Source organism: Canis lupus, chromosome 13, assembly GCF_011100685.1.
Source record: "Canis lupus familiaris isolate Mischka breed German Shepherd chromosome 13, alternate assembly UU_Cfam_GSD_1.0, whole genome shotgun sequence".
Classification (NCBI taxonomy): Eukaryota; Metazoa; Chordata; class Mammalia; order Carnivora; family Canidae; genus Canis; species Canis lupus.
The window spans coordinates 34,078,048-34,097,607 of NC_049234.1; the positions used below are offsets into that span (position 1 = coordinate 34,078,048).

At 47.7% G+C, this 19,560-nt stretch overlaps 1 protein-coding gene across 2 annotated transcripts in view; it reads right to left on the minus strand.

Annotated features, from left to right (window-relative positions):
• FAM135B (family with sequence similarity 135 member B) overlaps positions 1-19,560 on the minus strand; it is a 277,653-nt gene that overhangs the window by 83,495 nt on the left and 174,598 nt on the right. For both annotated transcript variants that reach the window (XM_038555598.1, XM_038555597.1), the window contains exons 4-6: positions 15,813-15,952; positions 7,716-7,786; positions 2,493-2,666 (exon numbers count right to left, since the gene is read on the minus strand). In XM_038555598.1, coding sequence (XP_038411526.1) covers positions 2,493-2,666; positions 7,716-7,786; positions 15,813-15,952 — 385 coding nt within the window. The remainder of the gene's footprint in view (positions 1-2,492; positions 2,667-7,715; positions 7,787-15,812; positions 15,953-19,560) is intronic.

A 19,560-nucleotide genomic window follows, 5' to 3' on the forward strand; every position in this document is an offset into this window, starting at 1 on the left:
TATCTCATTTAACCCTTCTAACAACCTCCTGGCATGTAGTGACACAGAAGCCCCGGGAGGTGAAAAGTCACCTGTTTGAGCTAAGATGCTTAATCAGCAGGAGACTCAAAATGGAACCCAGAATCCAGATCCCTTGCACCCCAAAGCCAACCCTTTTAAGCCCATCCCACATCGTGCTCCCAGGGTGGTTTGCATACTGATCTAGACTTAAATACTTAAATGTGTTTCTGCCCTGCTGGGCTCTAAGCCTTTTAGGGTCCCAGATCTGATCCATTCATCCCAGAGCTTCCTGGCTCGGCCTTTCCAGAAATGGCTAAAGCTTAATACCCACCACTAATCAAGCACGTGTTCACCATATGTTGGCACTGACTGTGTGCTTCATCTCACCCCCTTCATTTCTGTTGGGTTAGTATCACTGCTAATTTTGGTAAGTTCCTCCCTCCCTCCCTCCCTCCCTCCCTCCCTCCCTCCCTCCCTCCCTCCCTTCCTTCCTTCCTCCTTTATTTCAATGTTGAACCAGATGTCTAGAGAAGTTAGACACCCCTCCAAGAATCTCCAGCAATTACCTGGTGGTGCTAGACATCAGGATGGGTTCTGATGCAGCTGAGGCACAAGAGCTCCATCTCTGGAACCCAGAACTGCCTGCAGGGAGCTCTGCTTTTCCCAGCTGGGCTCTCAGCTCACCTTTAGCAGTGGAGAGCCAGCCACTCACAGGACACCACCTTTGGCCATCAACCCTGTGTCGCTGACAGCAGACAGACTGTGTCCTCACGTCTGCGCCAAGGCCACTCTCTGCCAAGCCTTAGAGCGAGCACACAGCCAGGGAACATCCTTAGCAGGATCATCATACACCCTGCGGCTTTCTGGATTCTATGTCTCCTGCAAATTCCCAAATCCAGGTTTGCTTTCCTCTGATTCTGTAATGTTTCCTGTCAAACGCAGCATTTGCCATATGATGATGCCATAAATGCAGATGGGCTCCCTCCATCCAAGTCTGTACTCCTCGAGGGAATCGTCTATCACAGTGTCTCTCTAGTATACTCTTCATGTCCTAATGCTGTTCCTGGGGCACAGCAGGCCTTTGATACAGCCCTTCAGACAGACCAGTGAATAGTCTTATGGTCTCCCTTACAGAGGCACCTTCTTTTCCCTCAGGGTCTGGTTTTCATGGAGGAGTTCAATCCTCGATGGGCAGGAGAATGTCTACACTCACTTGTAGAATGCTGGAAGCCAGGCACTCCGCATGCACAACCCATGACGCCAGCTCTCTTCAACTTCAGTGGCCTTGGCTCCATTCATGGGCTCTGAACTAACACCCTGCCGTGGGCTCTCCCTAGGTCAAAACCCAATACTGCTGAAGGCTCGCCCTATGTAGTGCCCCTTTCTCCCAGACACCATGTTCTTTAGCCCACCGAGCCTTGATCTCCACGTGACACTTCTCAGTTTGGGGATGATGGTTGATCTGACACATAGCCATCAGGTCCACCATTCAAGGTCAATGTCTGAATTGACCCCATCAACAAACGCAGCCTGGGAAGGAGCTCGGCCGAGGGCCACAGGATGGAGTGAAGGCCGCCAGGAACAGCACCTCTTGACCACATCACCTGGCTAGGATCCCGGTTCCTCCTTCCCTACTCGGTGACTCCAGCAGGCGATCAGTGCCTGGGCTTCACCCAACACTCAGTGGGACTGGAGTCTCTCCCACAGTCATTTGAACTCCCAGTTGGGGAGTCCCAGAAGCTGTCCTGAAAGGGGACACTGGAAAATCAGCTCCTTCCTGAGATGTCACACTGCAAGACTGTCTCCCCAAATGGCCCTTTGCACATGTGAGCAGCCCATGCCCAGTTCATGGGCAAGGTTCTGAAGTGATCCCGTGTACACATCTGGCCATGTCAGGTGCATAATGCAATGTGCCAGCTCCATTCCTGCAGTTGTAGGATTCAGGAAACCTCAGTGGTTTATGGGGTTTCACTGACTGGAGAAAACATGGGGCCACACAGGTGGTCTTGCTTTTGAACAAAGAGCAAGCTGGGGAGAGGGAAGAAAAGAGAGCCCTGCCCCGGGGCCTGGCCACATCCTCGTCTAAGAGTCATGGGATACATGAGCACTCCTGGTTTACAGATGAAGACTGTGTATCTCAGGGACATGTGGGGACTTCTCAGACAAGGCACAGCTAGAAAAAGCAAAGCCTGGCAGGTGCGTGGGTCTGACCCCTATGGAATCTGGATCTGATCTACCGCTGGCAGGTCTTCAGCACAACCCACCCCTGTGCCCTCCTGAAGCCCTCTCCACGGCTCCCACCCACTGCTCACCTCTCCTCTGCTCATGAAGGAGGCCCAGAGCCTAGACTGTCGGCCTGGGAGATACTCCTCTGGTCTGTGCCCATTAATCCCGGCCAGCCCGGTGCCCCTGGACCATACCGGGGACCGAGCAGAACAAGAAATACAGGGCGGCACCCCCGCAGGTCTCAGATGCTATCCATAACCTCATACCTGATCAAGGGCTGCTGCAGAGCCACCAGGGCAGCGTGGATGGTCACCGAGATCACTGACAGGTGGAAATAGTCGAACATGACGGGGACCTGGTGGTGCAGACCCCTCCGGGGGTGGAAGTGCAGGCCGAGCGTGCGGCTGCTGATCAGAGGTGCCCCCGCCACGTCCCTCAGCCTGGAAGGCAAGTGAGCGAGCGCATGTGAGTGATGGCAGGCCATCCCTGCTGTCACCCAGGCAGGTCTGCGTGACAGCCTCACCCCGGGGCCAACCACCACGCACACATCATCTTATTCAATCCCTACAATCACCCTGTCTGGTAGAAATCATTTCTCCCATGATCAGGCAGCTGAAGAATTTAAGCACCCAAGAAGAAAACGAACTCAGGAGGCATCACACAGCTACCTCTGGGCAGCCCCGGGGCTCAGGCTCTGCTGCCACGGACACCAAGCCCTTTGTCGGGCCAGTGGTGGAGACACTCCCAGATGCATTTCAAGGCTCATCTCAACACTGGAGCCACCCTGAGCTCCCTCCCAGCCTGCCTGCCTCCCTCCCTGCTCATCTCTCTCCACCCACAGCCAGGACAGCACTCCCTTTGTAAGTTTGTATTTTCTACGAGATCTCTGCCTCCTGAGACCAGGAAATGTGACTGACTCGCCTTTCTATCTCCACCATCTAGCATCCTATCCAGCACACTACAGAGTCTGGCTCAATGTTTGTTTATTAAAAGGAATAATTGTCTGCCCGAATGAGTAAATGAGTCCCAAATCATACTTGTTAAACAGTCTGACCACTTTCATCAAGGATTCCTCTACCTTTGCTCCAGTATTTTGTCCTCGGTGTGAGTCTGATTCCTAACAGATGATCTGGCTGGGAGGCAAGGTCCAACCGAGCCTCTGATGATAAAAACGGGGTTGATTCTGCTCTAAATGAAGCTCCTCCAGTGCTAATCCCAAGCTCTAGAAACCGGTCACTCAGCTTCTCTCAAGTTTCTCTGAACCAGAGCACTTGGGACTTGGGAAGCTCTACTTCCATGAGTAAAGCAGAGAGCTCAGAGAATAGTCAGAGGACAGGCTTCTCCTTCCTCCGTAGATGGGGAAATGAGACACAGAGTAGAAGGGGAGCAAACTCCCAAGACCCAGCACAACAGGTTATGCTTCCTGGAATCCTTGCTGCTTACAGCTTGTGTGCAAACTGACGCCAAGTATATAAATCGCTGCAGCCCAGTGTGACTCCATAAAAGACCATAAACAGGGCCTCCTCTCTTACCTGGGAGAAACCTGATGGGGAAGGGGTTAAGAGCACACCTTCTAAGCCTCAGAAAGTCATTATTATTTATAGTCACTTTAATTCTGACAACAATTTGCTGAGGTCTTACTAGGAACTGAATCCAGTTCTTTTCCTGCAACCCGTATGACCATCGTATGAGGTCTTTTCTAGTATTTACAGATAAGGAAGTAAAGCCAGCCTGAGTTAACTGACTTGTTCAAAGTCATAAGATAAAGCCAACCATGCAGTCCATTCTGCAGTACTGGACTCTATTACTTAGAATGCATTTGGTCACAGCGTTGTGGGAATCACAGAAATATTCTTAGGCTCAAACAACAACAGGATGGGAAGTACATGTCAGGGTAGCAAAGGTGTCAAAAATGTGAAGAATTTAAGCCACATTAATAGGAGTAAAGACCTCAGAATAAAGGAGGTGATAGCTGTTTTGTTCTCTAAAATGGCTAGAGCCAATCAATGGAGCTAAAACTCAGTTCATGGGTTTCTCAGTTTAGAAAGGATGGAGATAAACCTGAGAGCACTGAGAAGACACTGTCTGTGTTCTTATAAAGGAACTCAAAAAGAAAAAAGTCAAACAAACAAACCCACAAAACACGGAGAAAGAGCCCTGATATTTAGTTGGAGATGAAGAGATGACTTTATTGAAGAGTCTTATTATCTGATCTCAAAGGGTCATCCTGATTGAGAATTTTTCTAAGGGGTGGCATGGACTAAAATCGAGGGCAAGCGAGGGAAGGCACACCAAAAGGACTTGTTCCTTAAATAAAGAAGAATTTCCTCATTGGCAGAACTGTCCAGGGATGGAATGGGATCAGATGGCAAGGAGGGAGCTACCTGTGTCCGTGGAGGAGTACGCTCATGGGCCTGTACCACATAGCAGGTGCAGGTGTAAGGGTAGACTAGAGCAGGGTGATGTTGACTTTGGGGATAAGATAATGCTTTGTTGGGGAAGGAGTGCTGTCCTGTGTGCTGCAGGATGTTCATCGGCATCCAGAGAATCCACCCATTACAGGCGAGTAGCACCACCCCCAGTGTAACAATCAAAAATGTCTCCAGATGTGGCTAAATGTCCCTGGGGCATAGAATCGCCCTACCCACAGTGAGGACCACTGGAGGAGATGGGTGTCAAGGGGTCTCCCCAATCCCTAATATTCCACACCACACTTCTCTAGTTTGGTCTCTGGCCTGCATGGTTTTAAAGAAGCCATCTGTGTGGGGCATGTTTCAAAGCCTTATGTCTGTCCCCAGGATGGGCTACAGACGCTGTATCATCCTTAAACCCAATTTATGAAAATGAAAAAATATGGCATTATGAACTCTTCCGCAGCCTCTGGCTTCCTGCTCCTCTTAGCTAATCTTCTCCTCCATGAAGCCCCCCTGCTCTGATTGTTATTAAGCACTCTGCATTACAGCGAGGAAGGGACACAGGGGAGCCTGGCCCCATGTGCATTTAGGAAGCCACAGAGAGGAAGAAGGCATTGATTTGGCAGGCCGCACACTTGAGATTTTGTCTCTGTTAATCTTCATAACAGACCTCAGAGGCATGATTGTATAACAATGTCCATTTTATAAATGAGGCTGCTAAGATGTTCAGGGACCTGACCAGCATCTCATGGCTGATGAGCACAGAGCCTGCACTGCTGATTTTCATACACGTTGGGCCTATCTCTGTCGACTACTGTTTTGATGGCAAGATAGTCTCATCTTCTGGGTCTACCATGACTACCATTCAGCCTGCCTGGTGGAATGGATGGCAAAGGACTTCAAGGCTGACTTGCAGAGTTCTCTGATGCCTTAGAAACGTCCACCATGGAGTAATGGATGAATGTCTCCGAAGGAAGCAGGCAGAGGAAGGTAAGGCAGGGTGGGTTAATGAAGTGGGTGAATGATAGGAGTCGCAGATGGTGGAGGGGGCATATGAGACCAGACAGAGGGGCTTCACTTCTGATTTTATAGGTTAGGAAGAAAGCCAGCCTCCTACAGGGGCTGAGTTCAATATGGCGCTAGAACAGCAAATCCTGGGAATCGTATGAGGAAAATGAGATTTTCCAAGCATCTACCATCTCACAAAGGAGTAAACAGCAAGGATGAGGGAAGCAGGTGGCCAGAGGGGCTTGGGTCCAGACAAAAATGAGGAATCTGTGATATTGAGCCCAGACACCATGGCAAGACCATGGACAGATACTTTGACTGCCCAGAGACTAGACATGACCATCTGCACATCAGCAGATGCCCATTCTTAATGTGCAGAAACATCAGGTCATGGGCAACTCAGAGAATCCCATCTGATTCTATTCCTCGTGTCATGGAAACTCCCATAACAATCAGACACATCTTGGGGATGAGACAGCCCTTGAGGAAAGGGAGAAAGTTCCAATAGGGAGTCTGGACTTGGAAGGGATTGAGGGATTGTCTTGCCAACATAAGACCACCTGGCCAACTGGTTCTCCATTCTCCATAGTAGAACGTGAAGCAACTGCTGAAGAAGTACAGACACCAGAAGTGCAGATTAATTTGTGGAGAGTGGTCAAAACAGTTCTCTGAGATTCTGCTAACAGCACAGAGGAAAAAGGAGTGTCTTCCCCATAACTGTAAGCCTAATGAAAGAGATCTTTGAATGGGCTTGTCCTGTGTCCCCTAGAATCAGGGGAACATAGGTCCTTGTACCTGACTCATCCTGTAGAAGTCCTCAGGAGAGAAGCTGAGGGTGGCTGCAATGACCAAAGGAAGAGTGAAGAAGACTGCAGGGGGAAGGGAGGCCCCATCAGTGAAGGATTCAAGTGCCTTTGTTCATTTCCCAAGGATCAGATATGGGTTCTTTGGAGAAGAATATGCCAGAAGAGCTTCCTGCAAGGGGTGAATGAACCAGCCGTAGGAGGCATCACTATATCAAAGCACTGCAGGATTGGAGAGGGGGTAGTGAGGGAGCTTGCCTAATTTATGGATAGATCCCCACACAATGTATAGGGATACCCCAAGAGCAAAGAACCTAGCAATTCAGCCTCTACTATATGGAAAGTCCTGCTTGCTAAGGAACCTATCCCACATGAACCTTGCCCTCTGCAATCTCCTTCCTCCTTACCGCACCTGACCCTGCAAGATCCACACACCTGGGCAGAGATGGGGCCAGGAGCAAATATGAAGCCACCCACCGTGCTGCCCCAACCACCACACTGCCCCTGGCCTGGGGGCTTCCAGATCCGAGCAAGCCCAGAGCTTGCTCAGGGTGGTGGTAGAAACAGGAAGGGAAGGGAGCAAGGAAGAGGTCATAAACTGGATGAGAGGTTGCAGTTTTGGAAATATCCTCGAATAGACTTATAATCCTTGAAACAGGGCCTAGTTATCTCTGACCTGATAGAACCTGCGGCTGACAGCTCACCCAGAGTAGGAGGAGGCGGAGGCCCCAGAACAGGATGAGAGGAAGCAGTTATGGGGAAGAAGAGTGCCTGTCTCCTGCCTGTTTAATCAGCAGGTTACAAAATAAATGGGTTTTCCTTTTTCAGAGAGTCGAAACACAATAGCAGGCATTTAGTACAAAGATGCAGAATCTTGGCCAAACCTCCTGTGATTCAGAAGGAGCCTTGAGACTTACCACCTCACAGGGTCATTAATTTAAAGACCGAATTAATGCTGCACTGAAAATGAATGGAGGTGTCAGGCATGAGAAGGTGCTAGATAATTAGGGCAAGCAGGCAGGTGTTTTCTGTGCGCGCAGCACTTGGGCCATCTGCCTAAAATGCGTGCAGTCTGAAATGACCACGTAGACACTCCCAGCCCCGTGGCGGGGTGGGCTGTGGCAGTGGAGGGCACTGCAGTGTCTCAGGAACTGGGTTTCTGAGAGATGTTTTGGGGTTCATGGCCACGAGGTGCCCCAGGGGTAGAGTAGGGTTGGAGGAAGGAATCCATACCACCACGATTCAGAGATTTCAGGACACTCACTGTTGTTCACTGTCTGTGAAGTGCAGATCCACCTTGAGCTGAAAATCAACTTCACTTAACGCCTCTTCCACCTGCAAGAGAAACAAAGCGCAAGAGATTGAAGAGTCAAATCTGGCCCAAATGAGAAATGCAGCTGACCTATTTCTCAAAGTTTAGGAAAAGAATATCGCCACAAAGTTGACATCATTTATTCGTCAAGCAGAATTCCCATGCATGTTCTCTGGAATTCTGGTTGAAGGGCCTGTGAGTACTTCCAGGAAAACAGGAGGGGATTTATGTGGTCACACATGGAGAAAAAGCCAATTTGAAAAAAAAAAAAAAAGTTAAACAAGTTTGCTGTATCACAGGACTTTTGAGAACCTTCTCTCCCCAAAACAGCTTTGATCTGGGATCCTTTTAGGCGGGATGGGAGGGTTCCATGGCACCTGCTCTGGGAAGGGCTGGGGGAGCTGTGAACTCGTTCAGAGGAAACCCCATTTGGCTAGTGATGGGATGATGTGAGAGGTGACATCGTCTCTGCCCTCGGGCACGCCCGCCTGGTGGGCCCTACTGTCCGGGTGTCCAGAGGAGGTTGCGATGCTCAGGAGTGAAGTTACTCTGCAAGGTGGCTCAGCTTCCTAAGACGGCAGATCTTTCATTGTTGTCTTGAGGTCCCTTACATTCAACCATTTACACCTTGAGACACTTTGGCATGTCCTGTCCTATCCACAGCTGCTTTCATTCTTGACTTTCCATTTTTCACCAATTGGCAAAGGAATCTATTTGTTTTAACTGCCAGCTTCCAACATGCATCTATTCTTTTTTTTTTTTTTTTTTTTTTTTTTTTTTAGGATTTTATCTATTTATTCATGACACAGAGAGAGAGTGGTAGAGACACAGGCAGAGGGAGAAGTAGGCTCCTTGCAGGGAGCCTGATACGGGACTCAGTCGCAGGACTGGATTCATGCCCTAAGCTGAAGGCAGGCTCTCAACCACTGAGGCACCCAGGCATCCCTCCCACAAGTGTCTAAAAGATGGCACCCCTCATTCTTCTTTTCCACACTGGACACCATCCCCCCATCTCCAGGGAGGTTGCTTGCCGAATACTGGGTCCCACCGCTGCCCCAGCTCCGCAGAGAAACCCAGGTCAACACAGCGCACCTGGGCCAGGACTCGGGCTCCTCCCTATGCTCGAGCTGGCCCAAGCCCTCCTCTCTCCCCTGCAACACAAACCCCTGGTTTCTAATTTCTATCTCAGCATTCAATGCTTTCTGTTACAATGGCTTCAGGTTCCTAACCTGCAAGCCTGTGAGCCAAATTATATCTGCAGATACATTTTGTTCAGTCCACACAGAGCTGCAAGTTGCAACTCGCAAATTGCAAACATTAAAAAATCAGGCAACTTCACATTTCTATTGCAAGTTTCCAGCTTCTATTAAATAAAAAAAATCCCTGGATCTGGCAATGCAGGGCTGGCATCTGGAAGTTTCGTTTGGATCAGGCTCACGGTGCTCATTGACAATCCTCATCTGGCCTGTGGCTAAACCCCCTTGGCCATTTTCTTGCCTCATGTCCACAGTAATCAGTCACCATTAAGGGAGAGTAGTCTTAATTTATTCTGGATCTCCAGCTCCAGGAATAGAGCCTGCCACATAGAAAGTATTAATGTATCCTGAGGAATAAATAAAGCTCTTCTCCACCCCCATTCCTCTCAGTTTTTGTTTCTTTGCAAAATGTCCTCATCCCACAGCGGTGGAAATCTCTTACCCAAAGGCATCTCTGGAAACGTGTTCCTGGTTAAGCATAACTCAGGCAGAGACATATGGGTGGAATTTATCTTTAGGTCCCCAGGGTTTTAAAATTTGTTCAAAAGAAAAAAAAGCATTTAAAAGTTAACATTTTGCTGGATCCAAGTGCTATGAATAACTTCCGCTTCTAGCTTTGTTTTGCATAATCACAAACCTTGCTTCGTACACACAACCCAAGCAACTGAGCCTCTTGCCACCCGTTCCTAGGAAGTGAGACTGGCAAAGTTAGCCCGCCTAAGCATCTCCTGAGCATGCTGGCTAGCAAAAATCCACTGTAAGTTCCAGTTTTAAACTTGCTGCAATTCCTTTGGAACTAGGAGAGGAATCCCGGGCCAGGACGAGCTGGGGCTAGATTGAGCCTGGCTATGACTTTACTGATGTCTCAATAATTGAATTCCAAGATGCTTCAGAATGACGTCCCTAACCATTGAGTTCACCATTGGCTGTTGGCTGCCTTCCCCTCCCTCCAAACACACATGTACACACACACACACACACACACTTGCACATCGATTCATGCAGAAGAATGCACACACATGCACACATTTGCACATGCACATATGCACACACACTTGTACACATGTATTTCCACTGCTCCATCCTACTTGGCTAAAGACATCACTTCCCTTTAAGAGTCAACGTTTAGCACCAGGAAGGCTTTTGGGGTAGCTCTGGACATAGTGGCTAGTATTTGCAGAGGAGTTCCTATGTCACAGTCCACTACCCATACTGTTACTCAATGTGAATAAAACTATGGATTCAAAAATATTGTCCCCATTCACAAGTGAGGACACTGAGGCTCAGGGTAGTAGGGAATTCCCAATTCAACTTCCCCACGGTGAAGTGATGAATGAGTCCCACGGTCCAGATTTGGTCAAGGGTCTGTCCACTGCTCTGGCCTATTTTGATGGTCTCATCTGTGTTGTTGGGTTGTGTGTTCTCTTCCTGGTTGGTTTTGACACCCCTCATCATGGTGACTCTCACATCTTCCCCTCTGTTCTTAGCTTCTCTCTTGAGCTGCATCACAGCTGGGCGGGAAAGAAGGCGCTAAGATACATGAGTGCCATTCTTGGTGGCATATCTGGGAGCTAAGATACATGGGTGCCATTCTTGGTTCTACCCTGGGCCAATCAACCTCTCTACCTTGATTTTCTCATCTGCCAAATGAGGGTGAAATGTTACTCTTCCTCCTTAGACAGCACTGCTATTGTGAGACTAAGAAAATGCACACCATGGGCTGAACATAGCATATGAACAAAGATCATTCTCAACAAATATCAATTATTGTTATTATTTCTAAATTACTGAGGGCCTGGCTCCCCCCCTGCACTGACTCCACACCGGAGGCCCGAATACTGCTTGTAAACACAGGCGTCATGCTCAGATTGCCTGGGATCAAATCTCAGCTCTCCCACTTCCGAGCGGAATGACTTTGCACAAATTACTTCCTTTCTCCACATCTCTGTATCCTCATCTGTAAAACAGGCACAGTAAAACACATCGCAATACTGTAGCAATGATTCAAGATCTTCCAAGAAAGCACTCGACACAACGCCTGCCACACAACACACACCTAATAAATACAAGGTTCTATTCTTGTTACTATCCTGAGGATGTTAATATGACTCAATCTGAATTCCTATCACTTCCCAAAGGAAATGCCTCTTCTCCTAACTACCCAGGGCTGTCAATGGACCCCAAGCCCATTTCATGGCCAAACCATACAGTCAACTCCCACTGAACTTTCTTGACTACAGGATGTGCTGCATCCCTCTGCTTAACCTAAGCCCCAGTCTATGGGCTGTCCTCCCAATGGAACAGAGTTCACTCTTTCCACCCGTGCCCACTGTTGCTGCCTCTGCACTGGTGCTCACCAGCATTCGCATGGGCCACAGCACTGCCTCCATGCCCTGGGGCTTTGGGCTCCACATTCTATATTTCCACCAGATGGACTTTTTGGAATTCTAGCTCTCCTCCCCCTGACTCCCAAGGGCGCCTCCTGCTTGCAGAACAGGTAAACATATGGTGTTCAGCAGAGCACGCATGGTGCTCCGAGATGTGTCTTTAACTCTCCTGTCCAGCCACACACCTGTGCCACCTCTTACCCCACTGGAAATGACCCTCTCCTCCCCAGATCTGCCATCTACTTCGCTGCATTTCCCTGCGCTCAACACGCTACCCTTGGTTTCAAAAGCTCTTCACAGCTTCCTGCGGAAATTCCACTCATTCTGTACAAATTCAAAATTCTTTATATCAACTCCCTGTCCCCTCTGCCTGACTCACTAGGTCTGGGATGGCTTGAGTAGCTGAATTTTGAACAAGTACTGTGGGGGTTCTGTGGTGTGAGTACAGTACGGAATCCCATGTTGAGATGCTTTTCATTTTTAAGCCTATAAAAAATGCAACCTTGTTGATAAACGCTTTTTGATATAATCTGTTCCTTGTCCTCCTCAAGGCACAAAGCATTTTGCTGTTAGTATTTGTCCTTTTTGCCTTGGCTGCTGGGAAGCTGAGGGCTGGATGTGTTGGCTGCCATTAGCAACGTTTAGTGCCATGTTTGCATATTTTGGTCTATGACATTCATCCCAGGCTTCCAGGCATTTCTGCCCCCTTTTTGTATTTTTCCTCTACTCTGGCTCACTCTGCTGTTGTTGTTATTGTTTTTTTTTTTCTTTTACTATTCCATGCATTTTGTCAGCCTTCCCAAATCCTCTGAGTGATTGCAGAGTGTATATAAATAAAATAGTCATCCCACTTCTACACTCACTCTTGGCAACTATCATGAAAACATCCATCTTATGCCTTAAGCAGCAATGGCTTCTGTCCATGGTCCTGTCCTGCACTGACCCGTGCTCTCACGGTGCGGGCAAAATCTTCATATCTGCATTTCCCAAAGCTCGTGCAATAGTGTGCTTGATGAGAAGCCATTACATAAGTGTCTACTGTTCACAATGACGGGCTGTGCGCACCCAGGAACATGAACTCTGGCCAAGTGGCTATTGGAAGTGCTTTGGCTGCCAAACACAGACAGATATTCCCTGGAAAAGAGCTAATGTATCCATTCTTGATATACAATGTTTATGGACATATCTAACTTTAATTGTCACTGATATGGATATAATGATTAACTGCAGCATTGTTTGCTGCTGTATGGATTACCTCAACACGATAATAAATTATTAGTTTATAGAGATGAATGACTTGGCATAAGAAGGAAGCAATATGTACGGTCACATGGACTCCCTGTTCAATCTCAAAACCAAGGCTTGTTACAACCTCACGCAAGCTAAACTTGGGTGTTGGGAAAGTTTACCAACTGCAGGGGCAGGAGCAAGTGCTGGAATTCAGATGGAAGATGACCAAGACACCTGAGCAATGTCCAAACCCAGCCTCCCAACATGACTGCTGACTGGAACGGCTTTGAGGTTAACGTGCCAAAGGATGATGGCCCTTGAGAGATAAAGTGATGTTCTCTTGCCAGAATCTGGGCAAGCCAAGTGTGAGTGCACAGCCTAATTTGGAGTTCCTTAACAACTCAAAACAACCTCAGGGATCTCTTCCTAAACTGGGTTTGGGAAGGGAGCAGATGATCCACTCGGAATGAAGAATTCATTCATCCCAGGAAAGGGATGATTCACAATGGTGTGGGGAGGATTTATGGAAAACCAGAGAGGATGGCCAGTGTGGCAGGGCTGGTCAGCAGGACATCTGTGCTACCCTGCACCAGGAGAAGCAGACCGAGGGAGTGGTTATCAGAACTGGAGAGAAAGCTACATGAAGTGAGCCCCTTGCCTTAAGCTGAGATGTTGGCTAAATGTTTAACATCTGGCTCTCAGAAGGAAAATTTAAAACCTTAATTTGCAGTATTGCCAATTCCTCTGGTGCAAATGGTGCAAATATTCCCAACAGCATTGATTTCCAGCCACCCATGTGACATCCTTGAATGAGGAGCTAGAAAGAGACGTGTACCTTTGGCTCTCACAAGCTAGCCTAAGCAGGCTCCAGCACATGGGACAGGCAGCCCTCTCTGAGCCAGCATGGAAGGAGTCTCTGGCCACACTCTCCTCTCTTCCTCCAATCACCACCAGGCCTCTCACACTCTGAGCCCAAACAGAAACCAGAAGGTAAGGATGCAATTCGCTCTGGCATCCAAAGCAGGTGGGAAAGGCAGAGAGGGGTGATGCGCCAGCTGTCAGAAGACAGCCAGCGCAGCTAACAGGAGCTGGTCTGGGTCTCTTTGATTGCAGTTACAGATCAAGTGTTCATAGTCACCGTGATGGCACTGGGGAGCCGGGGCTCAGGGTAACTGAAGGGTAACAGGGCACACTGGGGATATCCATTTCTGTTTGGAAAGAAGGTGGTTACAAAGCCCCTAAAAGGAGGGCTTCCAAATTCAGCTGTTCATTCACCAACTAAGTCCCATCTGCCCACACCCATAGGGTGTCATACATGGAGTCCCATGGCAGGCACTGGTGTTGCAAAGACAGAGGAAACTCCAGCCCTGAGAAGCCCATAGACTGAAGGGGGGTGGGGAACAAAATCTAAGACAAACATCATGCCCTTCCACCTTTCTGGCAAAATCAATGGCTCCCTGTAACCCAAGAATAAGCTCTGCCTTCCCTCCCGGGTCCCATAACACCAAGTCTGGCCCCATCTACCTCTATAACTTCACCTCCTGCTCCTTCCCTCCACTCACTGTGCTAGTCACCTTGGCTTTATCATTTCTGCTGGGACACATCACCTCATTCCCACCTCACAGCCTTCATCTTTGCTGCCCTCCTCCAGGGACGCATCCTCCTGAGCTCCTGGCATGCCTGAATCCTCGGCACCAGGGTCTCAGCTTAATGTTGACTTCTCAGGGAGGCCTCCCCTGTCTATTCCCCTCCAGGGAAAAATCTCCAGCTTGTGTGAATGTTGTATAGGAGCTTTTCTCTGGACAATGGTGAAGCAGCAAAAGTCTTGCAGAGGGGACCTACCGTGAATTCTCTTCGACTTTGGGTCCAGTGTAGACTCACAGGACCTCCAACAGGGGTGCCAATTCCCACTCTTATGGCCTTTTTGGGTGCTTCTTATAGATGAGTACATGGAGCATGTAACAGTGGGAGACTCAGTGATAGGATGTACTTGATTTATTTTTTTGACTACATTGAAATGTATTGGTTTAATGGTAAAATATAAGCCCCACGACACCAGGGCTATTTTCTTGGTCACTATTCTATCTTTGGCCCCTAGCAGGTGGTAGTTGGCACTCAATAAATCGTGGATGGATGGATTAGTGAATGAATGAAGAACAAGTGACAGGTTTTCACCTCCAGCCACACAGTGGAACCTGGTCACCACCTAGACCATAAAAGATGTGGATGGAAAGCCGTGAGGCATGAGAGGAGGAAGGTAATGCCTGGTCCTGCAGGAACCATTCCACACACCACTTAGGGAATGTGAGTGGGGGACATGCCTCTAATCAGACTTTCTTGAAATGGGAATACATTTCCACATGTTTAAAGGTATTCTAGGAGGAAATGAGCAGCTGGGATGTGGCAGTGGAGATCGGAGGTAGGACTGGGGAGCCGAGAGCCATGCCTTAAACCTCAGATACTCCTTTGAGATGTGCTAATCTGAGGAATAGAGAATTTTCTATCAAGTCACCAATAAATGGAATGAGATTCCCAAAGTCTATGGGCTTTTCCTCATGCTGACCCCCTGCATGGGGCATGGGGCATGGGGCATTCTTTCTACACCTCTTAGTCTGAGGAACTCACAGGTTGTGCTTCTCAAAGCTGGTTCCTTGGTAGAACCATCGATGCCTCCCACAGAGCTCATTGCTCCATCCTTGGGGCCCTTTATTTATATACACAGCCAGCCTTGTGCATGTCACCCACCAGGGTGGTGGTTCCTATACTTGTTTTCCTCCTAAATTCCCCATCCCTGGAGGGTAGAGTTCCTGCTGCCTTCTGCAGCTTTGTCCCTCAGTCAAGGGTCCAAACAGAGCCCTGCAGAAAGCAGATACTCAGTAGGTGTCCACTGACTGGCTCCTTGACAGAGTGCAAGAACAGATGAACAAACAGGCCCATACACCATGAATAAAAGCATCAGTAAGCTAATTAAGGGAAACTGCTTGGAATATGTCAGGAGGAAGTATATGAATGAAATAATAAGTACAAAAATGAATAAATAAGTAAGTGCAGGAATTCTCTAAAGTCATGGATCCCTGTTGGACTTTAGAGCAAATCTATGGTGTCTCCTTCACTTACCATTTACCTCACAGTGGACACAGATGTACCTGTGGCTGGCGGCAGATGCCATGACTTACCCTTTCTCCATCTAAGAGCAAATGAGCTCGGAAGATCACAGCGTCATTTATGGGAACCTCTTCATTCCTGTATAAGATCTGAAAGACCCGGCTGTGCACGACGTTCTCATGGGCGCAGGCTGAGTGCAGGCTGCTGCTGTCTGAAAAACAAGAACCAGCGGGAGCCCATGAGCTCCAGTCCTGTCCTGTCCCTCCAGCCTGCTCAGGTGCCACTCCGGCTCAAGGAAAGGAATGGCCCCCAATTACAGTATGGTGTCCAAAGATTAAAACCATTGAAGGATGACATCCCAACCTATAAAGACTCCTGTTGAGTGAACTAGGCTGGCATCTCAGAAGAACCTTACCAATCCCTCACAAACTGTATGATCTGGTCATGTGGCACTCCTTGGCTGAAAATTAATGCCTGCTAAATCTCTCACCTACTCACATGTTCCCCTACACTCTGAGGTCTTCCATAATACTCCTCTCCTGAAGTCAGGGAGAAAGAGGAGAACAGAGAAATATGGAAACTTCTTTTCCTTCTCCAAGGACTTCCTAGTACCTAGAGAGTCTCTCTCCTGAAAATGTTGTTTATACCTCAGGTACCATATGGAGAACACTCTGTCTTGAGTTTTAGGTAAGTGAATTCTAATTGTATTAGACATTGTTTTTAAAGGAACTTGTTTGACTCTTTGTCTTCCAAAGCATTCTAAATATACCCTAGCCCCTAAACACTGTCTGCAAGTTGAGTTCAACTTCAGGAAGACACATCTATCCTATGATGACAAGAGACTTGGCTGCATCCACTGAGCAGAGTTATGGAAAGCGAACTGAATTTCTCAGAACCACTTAACACATAAACTGCACACTAGGGAAAATAGAAAAAAATAATCTAAAATAAATAATGCTAATATTTATATAATATAAGGCAATGATTACTTACTCATAAAATGACCAGCCGTGTGGTACTTTACAGCTTCCAACATGCTTTCCTGTATGTTACCTAATTCCTTGATCCTTGTAGGAAATTGCTAGGGAAGATTTTATTTCAGATGAAGGCTCAGAGGAAAAGATGCGGGACTCTTGGTATTTGCTATGCAACAAGTCATTGTGTGGATACATCCTCGCATCTATCTATTTAGCAACCAAGAAGTCTCAAGTGAATGAATAAAATGCACCCACCTCCTAGCAAAAGGTAAGTCCTCTGTAACTCACTACAGAAAGAATGAAATAGCATGTTTGCAAAGAAAGCCCAAAAAATATTAGGAAAAATCAGTGCAACCAACAAAGAAATGCCGCAGCTTAAATGCCTCATGCGTTGGCCTCAGATGGCTTGAAGAATCCCTTGGAAACAGGAACAAAGGGTCACTCTTACCCTCCCCCTCCCAGTGCAGAGTGACACCCAAGTCAACACCTGCCTTGTAGCTTCAGAGGACAGAACACAAATGTGTAAAATTCCAGGTCATTGCCAAGGCTGCTCAGATGTTCCTGCTCTAATTTGCACTTCGTCATGAAGGAAATGGAATTACCAGGCTAATGCAGACCTATTTAGACCCACTGGATTCAAATTGATGTGGCTTTTAAATAGAAGTGATCCTTGTGTGCAAATGCCCTTCTGTTTTTATTTGCTGCACCAGCCCTTTCTCTATCACTGTCAAGGTCTAGTTGATCTATCAGCCAGCCCGACACTGTGGCAGAGGATGGATGGGGTAAAGACTCTGAAGGTCAGAGCAGCACTGAGCCGTCTAGTACCAGGAGGGACAGCCAGCAAAACAGTTCAATCACCAGCCTTTCTGGGCAAGTGACATCACCCCTTGTAACCACAGCTTTCCACGTGAAAAATGGTCATATCCACCCTGACCTCCTGGGATCCATATAGATACAAAGAGCATAAAATAAATTAAGATCCTAATACCAGGCACATACTGGATGTGCAATATGCAGTAGGAAGACTATTTAATTGTGCTTAGAAAAAGGTCTAAGTGCTCTCTGTTGAATACAGTTCCACTGACCACATTTTTTTTATAAGATTTTTAGAATTTATTTTAGAGAGAGAGAGCGTGTGTGCATCAGTGGGGGTCAGGAGGAAGGGACAGAGAAAGAGAGAGAATTTCAAACAGACTCTCTGCTGACCACGGAGCCTGATGTGGGGATTGATCTTACAACTCTGAGATTATGAGTATGATGTTTAACCAACCCAGGCATTGCCTGTTGGCCACATTTCTATGGGAGATTAAACTCCTCTGACTTTGAGCATATTGACAAACTAGACCACAGGACTCCATGGCATTTGAAGATCACTAAATCCCAAAGTACCCCATTAGGCCCAGGATGATGCATTTCTTATGCCTTATGGGACTTTCTGTGTCATTTTCTTATCGCTGTTAAGGAGGGCATAAAACAGGTGTCTACTTACAAAGGAAGGCTCACTGATCACAGATACCCTCTGGGATCGTGGGCATCACTGAGACAGTGCCTGCCTGCTTTGTTACCACTCAGCTTCTTCCCCCAACAATGACAGTGCACACTCTGATACCTTGCCCATTATCTTGGCTCTCTCTTTCTGACATTCTGAAGGAAATGTGACTTTCATCTTCTTGGCGAGGCCTCTTCCTGGAATTTCTAGTACTGGCTCTCCAGCTCATTTTATAGAGTTCTCGTTTGCAAACAGAAAACACTTGTTGCAGCTCACCCGCCTTTTGTGCACCAGGCACTGGGCACCCAGAGATGAGGAACGTGCATGTTCTCTCCATCCTTGGAAACCTTATGGATATTCAGGATGCTTCCCTTTCTTAGCTGTGGGGTAAAGAGCCATGTCTCTCTTTAGAATATTTTTACTTGATGGTAACCAGATTTCTACTCAAATGCTCAAGTGGTCCAATAAAAAGGTATAGACTAGAGTCTCTCCAAACATCTGTCTGCTTGTGTGTGTGCCAGGGCTGGTATCACATGTAAGTATCTGAAAGGACAGCCGGAACTTTAAGTGGGAGGAGGTAATGTAAAAAAGGTAGGAGAAGGAAGAAAAAGGAACAGAGAGGAAAAGGAAAGGAAAGGAACAGGGGGAACAGAATAGGGCAGATGTAGAAGGACTCCTCCATGGCTCCCATCATTCAAGAAGCGAGTTTCAAACATCTTAATCTGATATTTGAGGCCATAAGGCAAGAGTAAAAAGATGTTTATGCTCTACTGAGCTCCTCACACACACACACACACACACACACACACACACAAGTGATACTGACAATCTGCATATCTGTGTTACCTCTAAATGTCTACAACTTGAAGGATGGCCTTCTCTCTGCTGCACACCCTCACCAGCCCCAGAGGCCCCTGTGAGTGCAGATGAGACAGTGTAGGTTCTGTCCATCTGACACGGACCCTCTGTCCAAGCCTGCAGCACTCTCATGGGCATTTAATTGTGGAATGAATCCCATTCTCAACTCCAAGAACATAGCCATGGCTCTGCCTGCACACAGGAGCTCCCCAGAGAGTCAGGTTTGTGCTGAACAGTCAAATCTCTGGGAGACTCCTTCCAACCCTCCAGGTCTGGGGATGGCTGGGTGAGACATGGGCTATTGGCCAAAGAAGATGCTGAGAAGCCATCACTGAATTTCTTCAAACCCAGGCCATGTTCTTACATGAGAATCCTCCAACACAACAGAGCTCATAGGAGTGGAAAAGCCAAGTTACATTAAGAGCAACTCAAGGTCAGGACCTTGGCTTTCTTATCATTTAGCAAAGGACCCCGTTCAGTGAGGTAAACTGACTT